The sequence below is a fragment of the Hyla sarda genome, chromosome 3 (assembly GCF_029499605.1).
Source record: "Hyla sarda isolate aHylSar1 chromosome 3, aHylSar1.hap1, whole genome shotgun sequence".
Classification (NCBI taxonomy): Eukaryota; Metazoa; Chordata; class Amphibia; order Anura; family Hylidae; genus Hyla; species Hyla sarda.
In genome coordinates, this window is record NC_079191.1 from 274,120,527 (window position 1) to 274,139,597 (window position 19,071).

General features: G+C 43.5%; 1 protein-coding gene across 4 annotated transcripts in view; it reads right to left on the bottom strand.

Moving 5' to 3' along the window:
• Positions 1 to 19,071, bottom strand: part of REPS1 (RALBP1 associated Eps domain containing 1) — a 117,385-nt gene that overhangs the window by 6,118 nt on the left and 92,196 nt on the right. For all 4 annotated transcript variants that reach the window (XM_056566680.1, XM_056566682.1, XM_056566679.1 and 1 more), the window contains 4 exons: positions 10,881 to 10,999; positions 8,279 to 8,343; positions 5,544 to 5,723; positions 2,790 to 2,879 (listed from right to left, as the gene is read on the bottom strand). In XM_056566680.1, the coding sequence (XP_056422655.1) occupies positions 2,790 to 2,879; positions 5,544 to 5,723; positions 8,279 to 8,343; positions 10,881 to 10,999 (454 nt within the window). The remainder of the gene's footprint in view (positions 1 to 2,789; positions 2,880 to 5,543; positions 5,724 to 8,278; positions 8,344 to 10,880; positions 11,000 to 19,071) is intronic.

Below are 19,071 nucleotides of genomic sequence, written 5' to 3' on the forward strand. Positions count from 1 at the left end.
TGTAAATACAGGAATCATGGCAGTCATATCGCACTTTATACCTGTTGGGATGAATTTCATCAGTTAGCCTATGTACACTGAGCTTTAAGTGGAAAAGCTCCAAATATACTACTGTCTCCAATACAGTGGCAAACTGCCTCCAGAGTCTCCTGCAAATATATTAGTATGTTGTAGCTGACCATACTTTCTGTACACTGAAAATAAATGACAATATATACACAGAAGAAGTGTTACTGGCACTGCTGCTCTCAGTAATGGAATCCGCAGTTAAGCCCACAGCTGGTGTATTATGGGGTCAGCTACTCCGTTTGGGCACTGCTTGTGGAGGTGCTCTAACCTCATCTATATTATCAATAATGCAAAGAAGATGAAGAGGCTGCACTCACCACCATAGTTTTCACCTGCTTTATTTTCACTCTGACAAGCGTACAAACAGCAGGTGCAAGGCATAGGCAACATTTATTTCGCACTTAGACGTGAAACATATATTGCCTATGCCTTGTATCCGCTGATTGTACCCTTGTCGGAGTGAAAATAAATCACGTGAAAACTATGGTGGTGAGTGCAGCCTCTTCATCTTTGCATTGTTGATAATATGGATGAGGTTAGAGCAGCCTCTTAATCATCTTTGCATTGTAGAAAAAAAATTTACCCACACACAATTATATGAAAGACTATATGAAAATATCCTTTAAAGATAAAAGTTCTTTGTTAACCATATTTAAGAACTAAGTGATGTTTATTTTCTTATTTCACTATCACTTCACAGCAGTGCCCTCCTTATAACCCGTAGACCCTGTTCACATGATTGAAATTCCACCGAGAATTCCAAAAGAAAATAGCAGGGGTGGATTTCACATGAATCAGTGCTTAAAGGACAAGTCTCATAGTAAAAAATTGTTCAGCTTTTAGTGCAGAAGGTAAAGTTATATAGGTTTGTAAATCACTTCCATTACCAGTGCTGCTTAGAAACCAGCTTGTTCTGCATTCTTCTGTCTGACAGGAAATTCAGCTGTTCCAGGTTTTCATGACTTTCGACCCCCTATTCAGGCTGTTATCAGCAGCATCCCGAGGCCGTGACGTGACAATTACCCAGAAAACCCCTGTGCTGCAGAGAGCTCCCTGTGCTCGGCCTTAGCCCCTCCCATCTGATGAATATTCACACTGTCCTCCCTCTGTCCTGCAGTGATTGGCTGAGCAGCACTGCCTATATGCCTGCTGATTCAGATCATAGCAGAGTCAGCAAACAGGCTGATTCTCTCCCCTCTCCTTGCTAATGTTTTTACACTGAGAACGGAGGAGAGGGGGGAGGGGAGGGAGCTGCCAGCGTAGGGCTGTCACACTGAGAATGGAGGGGAGGGAGAGTAGAGCTGTCACACTGAGCACTGGGGAGAGAGGAGTGCAGGGCAGAGAAGGGGGGGAGGTGATTGTGCCACTGTAAAGTAGGAGGGGGAGGGAGTGATTTTACAGTGTAAAACTGCAGCTTCAGCTCCAGGGTCCCCCTCTCTGAGCACTGAGATTACATTTTGTTTCCTCGTGGCCACCCTGCTGTATAGGGATATGATTGGAGCTCAGTGTTATGTGGCCACCCTGCTGTATAGGGATATGATTGGAGCTCAGTGTTATGTGGCCACCCTGCTGTATAGGGCTATGATTGGAGCTCAGTGTTATGTGGCCACCCTGCTGTATAGGGATATGATTGGAGCTCAGTGTTATGTGGCCACCCTGCTGTATAGGGCTATGATTGGAGCTCATTGTTATGTGGGAGTGGACTAGCAGAGCTGTAGGAGTGACTAACATAAGTTAGGGGGTGGTAACAAGCTCTCTGCTCAGGCAGCTGAGGGCAGGAAATGTGAGCAGTGCATGCAGGGAAATGTAGTCTTTGAGATCACAGGCATAGCCACCATAACCAGGAAGTAACTGGAATTTATGAGCAGAATAGCCGGTGAATGGGGGGCGGAAAAAAAAATCACAAACATGTCAGAGAGGTGGTAGGTGAATATACTATGGAATGGCTAGGTATTTTTTTTTCTTTGCTGCATGGGATATCTTCTTTAATGTCCGCAGCCAGTAGTATGTAAGTGCCGCCCCATTCACTAACAGTGTTGGGACTTCTCCAGTGGATTAAGTCAGAATATCATGAATCCAATTCCAAATTGGAAGTTTTTTTTTTTACAGAACTTTTGAAGTGTGAACTGAGCAGCAGAATCAATGGTAGCCTGCTGCAACTGGAATCCACACAGAATTTCCGTAGTGTAAACAGGCCCATAGTACATTGAAGAATGACACCAGTACGTAGATAACCAAGGTACAAACGATAGCTATTGCTCACAGACCAGCATCCCTCTCTCCCTGTAGAATGACCTCCGAAAATGTCAGAGAATGCCCAGTATTGTGTCCAATTGATCTGAATGGGACAGGATCCATTCTATTTAATGCACCCAACGGGTACATATAACATGACCTAGACTTTGATACAGTTCCAGTTGTGTTGCACATAGATTTTAAGCTGTTGGACAGAAAGAAATGTAGGCTATATAGTTTATAAAGTAAAAAAAAGGGAAGAGTCCATCAAGATTAACCAAAAACATGTTTTGATCCAATGGAAAGAAGAAAAACAAAACATGGAGGTCCACAAGTGTCATTGTAGATATTTTCATAAGACTAGGCCACTGAAATGAAGACCTATCAGTGTTTTATACATTCCACCTTCATCATTTGTTATACTTATGATCTAGTTCACATTTACTAGGGTTTTATTTCTACAAGTATTATATATATACACTTACTGAATTGGCAGGGACAACAGTGACTGCTTTGTCTTCAACACGTCCATTTATCTTGGCACTACGGATCCCATCAGCTGCCGGCTTCTCAGCCTATTGACATATGAAGTTCATATGTGCTTTAGCAAGTTTTATTGAATAAATATAGAAAAAGTTAGACATAGCCAATAATTGTATTTGTAGCATCAAATACACGATGGGCAATGCTTATACAGGATGTGTACAGATATAGTTGAAATTAACTTGATATGGAGACTGTTTCCTTTAGGGCTATGTACCCACAAAAAAAAAAAAAAAAAAAAAAAAAAAAAAAAAATGCAGCTTCGATATTACACAGAATTTTGCACATACAGACCCATATCAGGGCTTATTTTTTGCACCACCAATTATACTTCATAATGACATCAATCATTTCACCATAAAATTTACGGGAAAACCAGAAAAAATTTATATTTCTGGGGCAAAATTGGAAACAACTTAACTTTTGGGGGCTTCCGATTCTACAAACTGCACGTTTAGGTAAAAATAATACCATATCTTTATTCTGTAGGTCCATACGGTTACAAGGATACCGCATGTACATACCGTATTTATCGGCGTATAACACCCACTGGTGTATAACACGCACCCCCATTTTAACAGGGAAATTTAAGTTAAAAAAATAAAATGTTAAATAAATGACTTGGACTAAATGCCACATCATCCCCCCAACTTAGTTTTCTTCTGCACCTCAGTTTGGTCCCGTCCCCTCCAGTGCCACATAATTCCTTGTGCCACATTTACCCCTCTCATTTCCCCCTGTCATAGACAGACCACCACTAGCCATACAGACATTAAGCATTTAGTGCCTCCCCCCACCATCATCCCCCACCCTGTCTCATCATGTCCCCCATCATCCCCCCCACCCTGTCTCATGTCCCTCATCATCCCCCCCACCCTGTCTCATCATTTCCCCCGTCATCATTTCCCCCCGTCTCAACCCCCCCCTCATCATTTCCCCCCGTCTCATCCCCCCCCTCATCATCATTTCCCCCCGTCTCATCCCCCCCTCATCATCATTTCCCCCGTCTCATCCCCCCCCTCATCATCATTTCCCCCCGTCTCATCCCCCCCATCATCATTTCCCCCCGTCTCATCCCCCCCATCATCATTTCCCCCCGTCTCATCCCCCCCCCCTCATCATCATTTCCCCCCGTCTCATCCCCCCCCCTCATCATCATCATTTCCCCCCGTCTCATCCCCCCCCCTCATCATCATTTCCCCCCGTCTCATCCCCCCCCCTCATCATCATTTCCCCCCGTCTCATCCCCCCCCCCTCATCATCATTTCCCCCCGTCTCATCCCCCCCCCTCATCATCATTTCCCCCCCCCCTCATCCCCCCCCTCATCATCATTTCCCCCCGTCTCATCCCCCCCCTCATCATCATTTCCCCCCGTCTCATCCCCCCCCGTCTCATCCCCCCCCTCATCATCATTTCCCCCCGTCTCATCCCCCCCCTCATCATTTCCCCCCGTCTCATCATCCCCCCATCATGTTCCTCCTTTGGCATCCAGTGGTCTTCAAACTGCGGACCTCCAGATGTTGCAAAACTACAGCCAACTGCGGTCCGGGCATGCTGGGAGTTGTAGCTTTGCAACATCTGGAGGTCCGCAGGTTGAAGACCACACTTCCCCTTTCCTTACTTGTCTGCGCTTCGGCTGTCTTGCGGGGTCAGTGAAGCAGATGAGTTACGTCCTCTCCCGGCTTCTCTGTGCTGCATCACGGATGTCACTTTTCGGCGGTGACTACAGGAAGTGAAGTGATGCCGCAGAGAGAAGCACGTAACTCTTCTGCTTCACTGACCCCGTAAGACCCCCCCCATATATAAAATTAGAATGTTTAAAATTGTCATCTTCTGACCCTTTTTTACAAGTACGCCATTGACCGTGCGGTTTAAATTAACATTATATTTTTATAGTTCAGACATTTATGCACACAGCGATAACCCGTTTATTTGTATTACGTTCATATATTTTTTTATATGGAATTTGGGAAACGGGGGTGATTTAAACTTTTAATATGGAAGGGGAGCGATCCACCCCACTGGAACACCAGGGAGTGTTCAAAAGTCCCTTTAGACGCCGCTGTCAGCTTTAACCGCAACGATCTAAACTGTTAATAGTAGCTGCCTGCGGCGATTGCTGCATGTCGGCTATTAATGGCAGCCCCCAGCTGATTCTTGTAGCCGGCTGATATGGCAGGGGCTCGAGTCAGGAGCCCGCGCCATACACTGTTAACGGCACAAGGACATGTATACACATCCTTTGTCGTTAACAGGTTAAATACAGAAGTATGGTAAGATTGTATTGATATAAAGTATGTAATTACAATATCACTGTCATTTATATATAAAAAAAAATAGTAAAAACATTTTTTTTTATTGCATCTCAGAAGTTCTGAACGGTCGAGGTGTGGGGGCTGAGAGCTCCACTGATGGCTAAAATAAGTGCGGAGAAACACTCAGCTAAGCCATGTCTTTAGGTCTTCTTCCTCAATGCTTGACACAGGCTCATAGATTTAAGAATCCATCTCCTGCAGGAAGGACAGGGATAGAAAGCGTGAAGAGCGCTCCTCTCCTTTTAGCACCCAGGCCCATCAAAACTTTTGACACGTCTCTATGACATGTTAAGTTTTATTATAAAGACAGTAACACTAAGCTAGAACTAGCTATGCATAATTCGGAAATACTTTCCATTTACATGCTGACATCCACAAACCTGTACAACTTCTGGTTTCTCAGCATCCTCTGCTTGCTGTTCTGTCACACAAGATGCAAAAGCTTCAAACTGACTGAAGTCTGCAAAATTTGGCTGTTCTGGTATTTGCTGAGGAGAAGTACTGGGATGAGATATATGGCCTTCAGCATCCACAGAGCGGTGCATGTGTGAGCCTGACATCTGCAAGTAATAGTAATAACATGATGAAGCATTAATAGAACACTAACAAGATGAACCATGACTTTATTGTCATAATATGATAGTCCAGACACCTATGGTAAGTATGAAATAATGCACAATGTTCCCCTTTATTAGAAGTCCAAATATACAAACATATACACATTACTAGAAGATGATGGGGTATTTGGAAACATAAAAAAAAAAAAAAACACATGTTTTCAACTCTTATGCTTTCTCTCAGAACAGGTCATGCATGCTATTCTCTAATTCTGAATAGTTATAAGGAGACTGTTTTAGTATTTGATATAAATGGCCATACTCCCTTGCCCTAGTACTATCTGAACTACCTTTTCCGGCGTATAAGACTACCCCCAACTTTTACAGTTAAAATATAGCGTTTGGGATATACTCGCCGTATAAACCTACCCCTCTACAATGTACAGTACCTTGCCATAGTCTCTCCCCCCCACGTTAGGTTGGCAGCATAGTTCCCCCCCCCCCCCCACGTTAGGTTGGCAGCATAGTTCCCCCCCCCCCCCCACGTTAGGTTGGCAGCATAGTTCCCCCCCCCCCACGTTAGGTTGGCAGCATAGTTCCCCCCCCCCCACGTTAGGTTGGCAGCATAGTTCCCCCCCCCCACGTTAGGTTGGCAGCATAGTTCCCCCCCACATTAGGTTGGCAGTATAGTTCCCCCCCACATTAGGTTGGCAGTATAGTTCCCCCCACATGTTAGGTTGGCAGCATAGTTCCCCCCCCCCCCCACATTAGGTTGGCAGCATAGTTCCCCCCCCACATTAGGTTGGCAGCATAGTTCCCCCCACATTAGGTTGGCAGCATAGTTCCCCCCCACATTAGGTTGTAGTTCTGCCACATGAGGATGGCAGTATATGGTAGTTCCCCCACATTAGGTAGGCAGTGGCCCCCCACAGACATACAGCCTTCAGCCATACACAGTGTATGGCTGTGGGCTGTATGCCAGTGTACTGTCTCACCTCAGTTCTCCAACCTTAGGCCATAGCAGTGGGTCCCGGGACCGGAGGAGCGGTGGTCAGAGAACCGAAGATGACGTGCTGGTAACTTGCCATACCGCCTGTCCTCGCTGCTTCGCCCTGCCCTTTCTATGGGCGGACGCACGGAAGTCCCTGTGCGCGCTACCTCCCGGCGGCCCCTACGTTTTTAGAGTTAACCCGGGGCCACAGAAAGGTAACCAGGACATCCTTGTGTTCTGAAAAGATCTTACGGGACACAGTGATGTCCCGAATGTGACAGGGGAAATTGATCTTAGCCGGGACGCCCGGGGTATGGATAATCCATACTCCGGGCGTCCCGGATGACTGCAGCACCCGGCATATAAGACGACCTCCGACTTGAGAAAATTTTGCTGGGTTTAAAAGTAGTCTTATATGCCGTAAAATACGGTATATTCAGATCTGGTCACAGTGATCATGGGTAATGACAAGGCTAGGGATGTCCAGATACCATTTTTTTTTTTTTTTTTTTTTAAGACCAAGTACGAGTACCGATACATTTTTTTTTTTTTCAAGTACTCGCCGTACCAATTACCAATACTTTTTTCAATGTCACATGACAGGGTTTTTTTTTATTTTTTTTTTTAAAGGAAAAAAAAGGGGTATGTATTTCAAGTTTTTATACGAGAAAGGGCTTTTTTTATGAAAAAGATTATATTTTTTTAATTTTATTTAAACTTTTTAAAAAGAGGGGTGATTCAAATTTCTATTAGGGAAGAGGTTAATTCACATGTATAATTATTATTTAGTACAACATGCTACTATTTTTTAGTTCTCATAGGGGACTATTACATGCAATCTCTAAACTGCATACACTGGTCAATGCTATGCCATAGTATAGCATTGATCAGTGTTATCGGTGCTCCTTTACTACTGCCTGCCACGCCTGGCTGCAGTAGAGAAGCGAAGAATGGACAGCTGGCCATCCTTTCAGCTGATCAGGACACCGCAATTTCACAGTGGTGATCCCGATCAACACCCCTGAGCTAACCGCAGTAAACTTCAGGACTTTTAGACGCCACGATCAAAGTTGACGCCACGATCAAAGTTGGCGTCTAAAAGGTTAATGCGGGTCCTGGCTATGACGCGTGCACATCTGCATAGCTCAGGAGTGGAACAGGAGGCACAGGAGAGGTGATCAGTGTGGAGAGTGCAGACAGCTTACCGCACCTCCCTGATACCTGCCGGCGGGAGTCCCGCTGGCAGGTATCGGATTAGGTATCTGGATCATTTGCACGAGTACAAGTACTCGTGCAAATGTCCAGTATCTGTCCCGATACCAGTATTGGTATCAGGACATCCCTAGACAAGGCATCATATATCCAACTGTTCAAGAGCAAGTGCATGCCTAGCAAGTGGGCAGGATAAACATGACAACAAATATGCTGGGCTATATTTCGCCTTTACTCAAATTAGAACATTCTACTGCATGGTATTTTACACTGTAGTTTATAGGATGTATGCCACTGAGTTTTTCTAGGAACAGTGTCTAGATAATTGAAATACAGACTTTATATTGTCACATACCTGTGTAGGCAGGGGTCGTGGAGGAACTGCAGGAGGGTGTGCTACTGCTGCAGTCTGGGGCTGTCCTGTTATAAAACAGATGGAAACATTAAAACATCACATCCTTATTCCATTAACACTAATGTTGTGGCATGTTGCCGCTACTGAACGGGATAAAAGACAGTTCTTTTTTCCCCATGGTCACCTTGAAGGCAAATGACTGCACGGGTATTGCCACAGAGAACAGCAAAATGATTGGTCAAACAAAAAGGGGGGTCAGTGGTGTAACATTCGTAAGCCTATTAGATATCTAGTACAGTACATGTAAACATACAAGATCTGCACTTAGAGAATAGGGTTGTCTTTATAAGAAATCCTGCATCACAAGTTATTACAATCTGTGCTGTTTCAGAACCTATTCCCCATAACACACCTTGACAGTGGGAAGTGACATTACAACCACTGTGTCACACTTCGGAATAAAAGAAAGTGAGCCCTAAACCCTGTGACTAGCATTCGGTGCACTGATCTAGAACAGTTCTATATTAGGACACAGTCAGGACCATTTAACATTTCTTTTAACCCCTTAAGGACTCAGCCCATTTTGGCCTTAAGGACTAAGAATTTAATTTTTACGTTTTCATTTTTTCCTCCTCGCCTTCTAAAAATCATAACTCTTATATTTTCATCCACAGACTAGTATGAGGGCTTGTTTTTTGCGCGACCAGTTGTCCTTTGTAATGACATCACTCATTATATCATAAAATGTATGGCGCAACCAAAAAACACTATTTTTGTGGGGAAATTAAAACGAAAAACGCAATTTTGCTAATTTTGGAAGGTTTTGTTTTCACGCCGTACAATTTCTGGTAAAAATGACGTGTGTTCTTTATTCTGAGGGTCAATACGATTAAAATGATACCCATTATTATATACTTTTATATTATTGTTGCGCTTAAAAAAAATCACAAACTTTTTAACCAAATTAGTACGTTTATAATCCCTTTATTTTGATGACCTATAACTTTTTTATTTTTCCGTATAAGCGGCGGTATGGGGGCTCATTTTTTGCGCCATGATCTGTACTTTTTTTTGATACCACATTTGCATATAAAAAACTTTTAAAACATTTTTTATAATTTTTTTTTAATAAAATGTATTAAAAAAGTAGGAATTTTTGACTTTAATTTTTTTTCGTTCACGCCGTTCACCGTACGGGATCATTAACATTTTATTTTAATAGTTCGGACATTTACGCACGCGGCGATACCAAATATGTCTATAAAAAATGTTTTTTACGCTTTTTGGGGGTAAAATAGGAAAAAACGGACGTTTTACTTTTTTATTGGGGGAGGGGATTTTTCACTTTTTTTTTACTTTTACTTTTACATTTTTTTTTACACTTGAATAGTCCCCATAGGGGACTATTCATAGCAATACCATGATTGCTAATAGTGATCTGTTCTATGTATAGGACATAGAACAGATCAGTATTATCGGTCATCTCCTGCTCTGGTCTGCTCGATCACAGACCAGAGCAGGAGACGCCGGGAGCCGCACGGAGGAAGGAGAGGGGACCTCCGTGCGGCGTTATGAATGATCGGATCCCCGCAGCAGCTGCGGTTAGCTCAGGGGTGTTGTTCATTTTAATCGCGAACTGCCGCAGATGCCGGGATCTGTATTGATCCCGGCACCTGAGGGGTTAATGGCGGACGCCCGCGAGATCGCGGGCGTCGGCCATTGCCGGCGGGTCCCTGGCTGCGATCAGCAGCCGGGATCAGCCACGCATGACACGGGCATCGCTCCGATGCCCGCGGTTATGCTTAGGACGTAAATGTACGTCCTGGTGCATTAAGTAGCACCTCACCAGGACGTACATTTACGTCCTGCGTCCTTAAGGGGTTAAACAGTCCCTACAGGAATACCAACTGTGTTGTATAATGCATGTCTAAAAACCATTAACTGTAAAAGCCCAAGGCTCCCCAAATGTTGTGTGCAAATGCTTCTAGGTGTTCTACAATCACTTGCTCAGGGACAGTCAGGATACATATATTTGCAGCTTTCCATCAGGGAATTTTTACAATGCTATAGCAATAAGGAAACATACAACCAAGGTGAGAATATTCTCATTTGCCTGTGGTATATATTGCAGGACAAAACTGGAGGAAAATGTTATTTTCCCAACTGTGTTTTTAATACATATCTTTACATCCACACAAAAAAAATAAAAATAAAAATAACCCACCACTTGTGGGTATCCTTGTATGATAAATGGGAGTAAATGAGCGCGAATAAAATGGGAACAGAAAATACAGAGGGAAAAAGAGCATTAAAAATGTGATTAAAGTTGTACTCTAGCTATAAGCTACTCTTATGGAGGAAAGACTTTTTTTTTTACAAAACAGAGCCATCCCTATTATGGCAAACGAATATAGGCAAATAACGTTGCTTATATAGAAGCTGATGGATGCCACACTTGGACTTTTGAAGACTTTCCATGGAACAACAGTCCACACTACAGCTGTACATAACTGTTTTACAAACACAAGTAGAAAAGCGGAACGGTATCTATGAAACTTTTTCTAAGATGTGAATCCTGTTAACGCCTTAAAGTAGTCCTCACCTGTAGTAGCTGCAAATGTTCTATTCATATCTAAGGATGAGGAGCGAGAATGGGAGGCGTGAGGTCTCGGTGGAGGGGGTGGTGGTGCTGTACTGTCTGGAGAAGTGCCAGAATGGGACCTGCAATATAAGCAATGACACTTCAAACAAGACAACATTTACAGAGTTAGGGTCTATTCACACATACAGTATCCTGCGGATATTAGTTCTGTGTTCAATTAGCTTACATTGAAATCTGCAGCATCAAATATGTGCAGCATAATGTACATGTGAATAAACTCTTAAAGTACATTGACAATGCTAGGAACTCACCATGGAAATCATCTATTCAGTTTGTACATTTCTTCTTTTTATGTTATTGTGTTCATAACAGAAATGCTGCCCCCTGTCCTAGTGAACCAAGATGCCACAGGTCAAGCCCCCCCACACCAAACCGAGGCTGAATAGATGCACGTCAGGCTTAACAGCACAGGAGGTGGGCTGCTGCTTTTGAACACTGCAGCTTACTCTGCATCATCTAAGTCATCTAGTTAAACTACCTAGTAGGTGGAACAGACTTTACAGAGCCAAGTTGCCATAGAAACAAGTGTCTAGTAGGGCGTTGGTTAAATATCACATAGGACACTGGTAGAGAAATTATTTCAACATCTGATTCTTAGGCAACTCCTCTGTTTACTGGCTACAATGGTGTGGAATTTTTCATGTTTTTTTTATTGGTTTTATTGATATCATACCTAGTGAAACCGGGGCTGTGGTCAAAGGAAGAACCAAACCAACAGGTACAACAAAGTCTAACAGCCTTGACTGAAAAGAATGTGGATTCAGAGACATAAAAGGAAGTCACATTGGGAGAGATACTTAGTCTGGCTATCCAGGTGTTCTAAACTAGGACATTTTAAAATGAGTCCATATGAAACAAGATCTTGGCAGGGCCAGTGCCACCATAAGGCAGCATACAATGGAGGGGGTGGGGGGGGAACGAGTCCCCAGCTATTGGCCAGGGATTCTGAAAGAGATTTACTTCATGACGCTATCACCTGTGAGCCACTAGAAGTAAGTGCACTGTAATCACTTATATGGTTCACAGCACCTGTGTACAGCTGGGGTCACCACTATATGGTCTCTGTATGAGGATGTTGGACTGTGGTTTGTATTCAGCCCCTATATGGTAGTGATCTAGTATAATGGTAGTATAGTGATTTTTATTTCAACAGTATAATTGTTTTTATTAAGTCACTGTAGTAGTAATATATACTGAGGTGGAGGTATTTTATTCTGTGTTTCTAAACCCCAACCCTTGAGTAAAACCTTTGTGCACTCCTAGCAAGCAGCAATGCATAAGTGAATGAGCCTTTACATTTATAGGCCATGTGCATACAATACTTTGCCTTGCCCTAAGTTCAGCCAACCCAGATTACAATGAGACACCCTGAAGTGGGGTGGGTTTGGGGTTTAGGGGATACCAAAATGCACCTTCACCTGTGTAGACAAAAATGCTTACACTGGCCCTAGTCCTTGGTGGTATAGGTATACCTAACTTAGTATGTTCTCATGGACATTTCCACCTTCTTTCATATTAATATTAGTACAGTGAAACCTTTCCAAAAGACCACCTCTTTGAGAAGACAACCCCCTTGTCCAGACCAGTTTTTTTGGGACCAATTTTCAGTTCCAGCACTGGCCATCTTCTTTGAGAAGACCACTTTTTGTGCATTTTTGGGTGGTTATCTTATTAAATTGGTTTCACTATATACAACTTCAAAGATTATTATACTCGAGTTCCTCCACCTGTTGCAAAACTACAACTCCCAGTATTCCTGGACAGGCTGAAAGCACCCTGTTTGGGAAACACTGTTCTAAATACTGTGCAGTCAAAATTTCATTCACCTCAACATGATCCTATGTTGTAGGCTATTTCGGGGAGATACCCACTTATACACATGCATTTAAAAAATGTTTTCTTGTTTTAATCTTACTGTAAAACCCTTTGTAGTTTAAGTCATTGGAGAAACCAGCACCATGGGGTATAGGCCTTTGGCACTAAGAGGTGGTGCGTTGATGCAGGGACTTATTCTGATCGCCATATTGTAGTCGGGGGGGGACAATTGGCATCGGCCTCATGGGAGTTTTTGCCTTCTGGATCAACACATTATGGTTTTAGGTTAAATTTTATGAACTCTGAGCTTTTTCTGCGTGCAAGGTTGAAAAACAATGTTAGCTCTGCAGGCTATACCCCATATAAGTCAGGTGTGCTGAATTTTTAAATTTCCTTCTCTTCCAGACGGTTTAGAGAACACCAACAACTGGCTGAACCCAGGACAAGGAACTAATACTTCAAACAAGGACCCCAGTTTCAGAGTGAAGCAAAAAAAAGTTTAGGCAGGTGGGAGACAAGCAAAATGAAGTGTGGGGAATATCATTGATATGAAAGGTAGACATCAGAAAAAAAAGCACACAGAAGAACCTTGTTCTTGAAGATGACCAAGTAGGGGGAAATGCAGAAGAGCATCACCAATTGGATGGTGGTGACAGCAACAAGAAATGCAACCTTCCTAGACAGAAGACTTAAAGATTTAGAGAAATGTTGCACAAGGGTTCAAAGGGGGAGCCATGAAGCACATCTAGGACAAGATTATGATCCTAAGACACAACAAGAGGATGAAAGGGAGGTGCACAATGAGGCATACCATGCAAGAAGGTGTTCACCTGAGGACGAGAGCCCGCTGGAAAAATATAGAAAGGTCAGGGAAAACACCAAGGAGGAGATCTATCAAAACCAGTGTAGAGGAAGGGTGGCGTAGTTGCCTATGGCAACCAACCATATTTTTCATTCATTTTAAAAGAGGCCTGTGAAAAATGAAAGAAGCAATCTGGTTGCTATGGGCAACTACACCACTCTTCCTCTACACAGGTTTTGATAAATCACTCTCCAAGACCCTGTTTGGATTGGCAATGTGGCATAGACTAAGCATTAAAAAAAAAAAAAAGTTCCACACATGGCAGACCGGAGCATAGTCAGAATGAGTGTCTTGGAAACCCCATGAACCATAAAGAAAAATGTTTAGTGTGGGTGAACAGGAGACCGATGAGGGGTTAATGGGTTTAATACATACCTGCACTCTGGAGATCTGTCCCTCCGAAGATCATCTATCTTTAGTGCATTGCACGCTGGAGGTGGCCCGCCAACTCAATTTGAATATTCATTGTCGCGGGTCACGTGTGTGCTCAGTAGGCGCAGTGCTCATATGACCAGCGGCAATGAATATTCATATTGAGCTGGGCAGCCACCTTCACTGCGCAATTCATTGAAGATAGATCATCTCCAAAGGGACAGATCTCTGGAGTGCAGGTATGTATTTAACCCATTAACCCCTCATCTTTCCTGTTAACCCACACTATAACCCAGTGTATTGGGTTTTATGTGGGTGAACAGATGACAGTTTTCCATTAAGACCTCTGTTTTAAAAGTGGTGTAGAAACAGACCTTGGAGAAGAGTAAGAGGGCCCAGAGCATCCGTGGGCAGATGGATGAGGTCAGCATACCAGGTTCTGCATAGCTAATCCAGAAGTACAAGAATGATTGGAACCTGTGAAGCCTTGACATGTTTGAGAGTGAGTGGAACAGATGGGAAACGTGTACAGCCATGAGAACTCTTCCAGGGCAACCACAAGGGCATTTCTGGCAAGAGCCCAAGGATTGCTGGCTTTGGCGATATAAGCCAAATGCCAAGAGTTGAAGGAAGGACCTGAAAATGGATCAATCATTCCTTGTGGTCCAGCTTGTGTCAGCTGAGTAGATCTGCTGCCCAGTTGTCCACCCCTGGAATGTGAATCACAGACAGAGGCAGAATGTGTAGTTTGCCCAATGGAGGCTGAGAGCAGTTAAAATGATCACATTGGCTCCTAGTGCCACACTGGAATGCTCTTTAACTATATAAATAGCAAAAAGGTTAAAAGTTAAAGTGTAGGCCAGGGCTGAAAACATCACACTACCGCTCAGCCTATCGCCGGCCGAGTCGGGACTTCGCTGCGGCCGGTGATTGGGTGAGTGCAGTATGACTCGCCGAACACCGGCAACCAGGAAGAGGATCACGGCAGAGACCGGAGTGCGTTACTGAAGGAGTGAAGGAAGATATGCATCTCTATTTTTTTTACTGCCGGCAGTATGGAGGACAATTTTTCCATCCTGGAGTACTCCTTTAACAGTAAATTTAGCTGTAGTGACCAGTGTCTGGCAGCTGCTGCCAAGGAAAATAAAATCATGGGGAACATCAATAGGGAATATAGTCATGGCCGTAAATGTTGGCACCCCTAAAAATTTTTAGGAAAATTTTGTATTTTTCACAGAAAAGGATTGCAGTAACACATGTTTCGCTATACACATGCTTATTCCCTTTCTGTCTATTGGAACTAAAACTAAAAAGGGAGACAAAACAGCAAATTGGACATAATGTCACACCAAACACCAAAAATGGACTGGACAAAATTATTGGCACCCTCAGCTTAATATTTGGTTGCACACCCTTTGGAAAAAATAACTGAAATCAGTCGCTTCCTATAACCATTAATAAGCTTCTTACACCTCTCAGCCGGAATGTTGGACCACTATTCCTTTGCAAACTGTTCCAGGTCTCTTATTGGAAGGGCGACTTTTCCCAACAGCAATTTTAAGATCTCTCCACAGTCGTTCAATGGGGTTTAGATCTGAACTCATTGCTGGCCACTTCAGAACTCTCCAGCGCTTTGTTGCCATCCATTTCTTGGTGCTTTTTGACATATGTTTGGGGTCATTGTCCAGCTGGAAGACCCTAGATCTCGGATGCAAACCCAGCTTTCTGACACTGGGCTGTACAGTGCGACCCAAAATCTGTTGGTAATCCTTAGATTTTATGATGCCTTGCACACATTTAAGGCACCCAGTGCCAGAGGCAGCAAAACAACCCAGAAACATCATTGAACCTCCACCATATTTCACTGTAGGTACTGTGTTCTTTTCTTTGTAGGCCTCATTCCGTTTTTGGTCAACAGTAGAATGATGTGCTTTACCAAAAAGCTCTATCTTAGTCACATTTGTCCACAAGATGTTTTCACAGACATTTATTTTATTTAAATGTCAAGGGATAGTTCACGCTGACACTGATGCTCCCTGAGCCTGCAGGACAGCTTTAGAACTTGTTTGGGGCGGATTATCCACCATCCGGACTATCCTGCATTCACACTTTTCATCAATTTCTCTCTTCTGTCCACACCCAGGGAGATTAGATACAGTGCCATGGGTTGCAAACTTCTTGATAATGTTGCGCACTATGGACAAAGGCAAATCTAGATCTCTGGAGATGGACCTGTAACCTTGAGATTGTTACCGGGGGACCGGACCGGGATGACTGCTGATATCTATCAGCAGGCATCCAGCTGTTGCATAACTACAACTCCCAGCATGCACAGACTACCAAAGGGCATGCTGGGAGTTGTAGCAGTGTGCCTCCAGCTGTTGCAAAACTACAACTCCCAGCATGCACTAACAGACCATACATGCTGGGGGTTGTAGTTATGCAAAAGCTAAAGGCACATTGGTTGCGCAACACAGAGTTTGATACTCCGTGTTTTGCAGCTAGTGTGCCTCCAGCTGTTGCAAAACTAGAACTACCAGGATGTACAGTCTCTCAGTGCATGCTGGGAGTTGTATTTTTGACACAGCTGGAGGCACACTGGTTGCGAAACACTGAGTTAGGACACAAACTCTGTTTCACAACCAATGTGTCTCCAGCATGCAACACTCAGCAGGCATTGACAATTGAAGGGCATGCTGAGAGTTGTAGTTTTGCAACAGCTGGTGGCACACTGCTACAACTCCCAGCATGCCATTTGGTAGTCTGTGCATGCTGGGAGTTGTAGTTATGCAACAGCTGGAGGCACAAACTCCCAGCCAGAAACTCACTGTACACCCGCCCGTGTGAATGTGCCCTAAAAACACTACACTACACAAAATAAAAAGTAAAACACTACATATACATATTCCCCTACACACAGTCCCCCCCCCCACAATAATAATAATTAAAAAAAATTTAAAAATTTTTTTTTTAAAAAAGTCTTTTACGCCACTGTTTACAAAGCTGTTAAAAAACAGCTCCAGCCATTGACTGTCAAGGCATGCTTGGAGTTTTGCAACAGCTGGAGACACCATGTTTGGGAAACACTGCCGTATTGGATGCAAATCCCCAAAATAGGCCTCAAGTGCGCATGGCGCTCTCGCTTTAGAGCCCTGTCGTATTTCAAGGAAATAGTTTAGGGCCACATTTTGGGGTATTTCCGTACTCGGGAGAAATTGTGTTACAAATTTTGGGGGTCTTTTTCTCCTTTTACCCCTTATGAAAAGGTAAAGTTGGGGTCTACACCAGCATGTTAGTGTAAAAAAATAAAACATTTTTCCACTAACATGCTGGTGTTGCCCCATACTTTTAATTTTCGCAAGCGGTAAAAGGAAAAAAAGAGACCCCCAAAATTTGTAATGCAATTTCTCCTGAGTACGGAAATACCGCATATGTGGGTGTAAACTGAGCTGCGGACACACAACAAGGCTCAGGAGTGAGAGCGTACCATGTACAGTTGAGGCCTAAATTGGAGATTTGCACAGGGGTGGCTGATTTTACAGCGGTTCTGACAAACGCAAAACAGTACCCACGTGTAACCCCATTTTGGAAACTACACCCCTCACGGAATGTAACAAGGGGTATAGTGAGCCGGATCTTCGTTAAAGTTGGATGTGAAAGTAAAAAAAAAAATGTTTTCACTAAAATGCTGGTGTTACCCTAAATTTTTCATTTTCACAAGGGAGAATAGGAAAAGGGCCCCCAAAAATTAGTAACCCCATATGTGGATGTAAAGTGCTCTGTGGGTGCACTACAAGGCTCAGAAGAGAAGGAGCGCCATTGGGATTTTGGAGAGAGAATGTGATCGAAATTGAAGGCCATGTGTGTTTACAAAGCCCCTATAGTGCCAGAACAGTGCAACCCCCCCCACCCACACACACACACACACACACACACACGTGACCCCATTTTGGAAACTACACCCCTCACAGAATTTAATAAGGCGTACAGTGAGTATGTACACCCCATAGGTGTCTGACAGATTTTTGGAACAGTGGTCCCTGAAAATGAAAAATAAAATTTTCCATTTGCACAGCCCACTGTTCCAAAGATCTGTCAAATGCCAGTGGGGTGTAAATACTCACTGTACCCCTTATTAAATTTTGTGAGGGGTCCACTGTTCTGGCACCAAGAGGGGCTTTGTAAACGCACATGGCCCCCAACTTCTATTCCAATAGAATTCTCTCTCCAAAAGTACAATGGCACTCCTCCTCTTCTGAGCATTGTAGTTCGCCCGCAGAGCACTTTACATCCACATATGGGGTATTTCCATACTCTGGAGAAAGTGACCCCCAAAATATGTAACCCCATTTCTTTTCTTACCCCTTGTAAAAATGTAAAATTTGGGGGGAAAAAAACAGCATTTTAATAAAAAGTCGTCAAACACCTGTGAGGTGTTAAGGCTCACTGTATGCCTTGTTACATTCCTTGAGGGGTGTAGTTTCCAAATAGTATGCCATGTGCTTTTTTTTTGCTTGCTGTTCTGGCACCATAGGGGCTTCCTAAATGCGACATGCCCCCCAAAAACCATTTCAGCAAAATTTGCTTTCCAAAAGCCAAATGTGACTCCTCTTCTGAGCATTGTAGTACGCCAGCAGAGCACTTGACGTCCACATATGGGGTATTACCATACTCAGAAGAGATGGGGTTACATTTTTTTTTTTGGGGGGGGGGGGGGGGGTATTTTCTCCCATTACCCCCGCAAAAATTTAACATTTGGTGGAAAACTAGTATTTTTGTGGAAAAATAAATCATTTACACATCCAACTTTAACGAAAAATCGTCAAACACCAGTGGGGTGTTAAAGCTCACTGTACCCCCTGTTACGTTCCTTAAGGGGTGTAGTTTCCAAAATAGTATGCCATGTGTTTTTTGTTTTTGCTTTTCTGGCACTATTTCAGAAAAACACTCCAAAATCCAACTGTCGCTGCTCCTTTTCTGAGCCCTCTAATGCACCCACAGAGCACTTGACATACACATATCAGGTATTTCCTTACTCGAGAGAAATTGGGTTACACATTTTAGGAAGATTTCTCTCCTTTT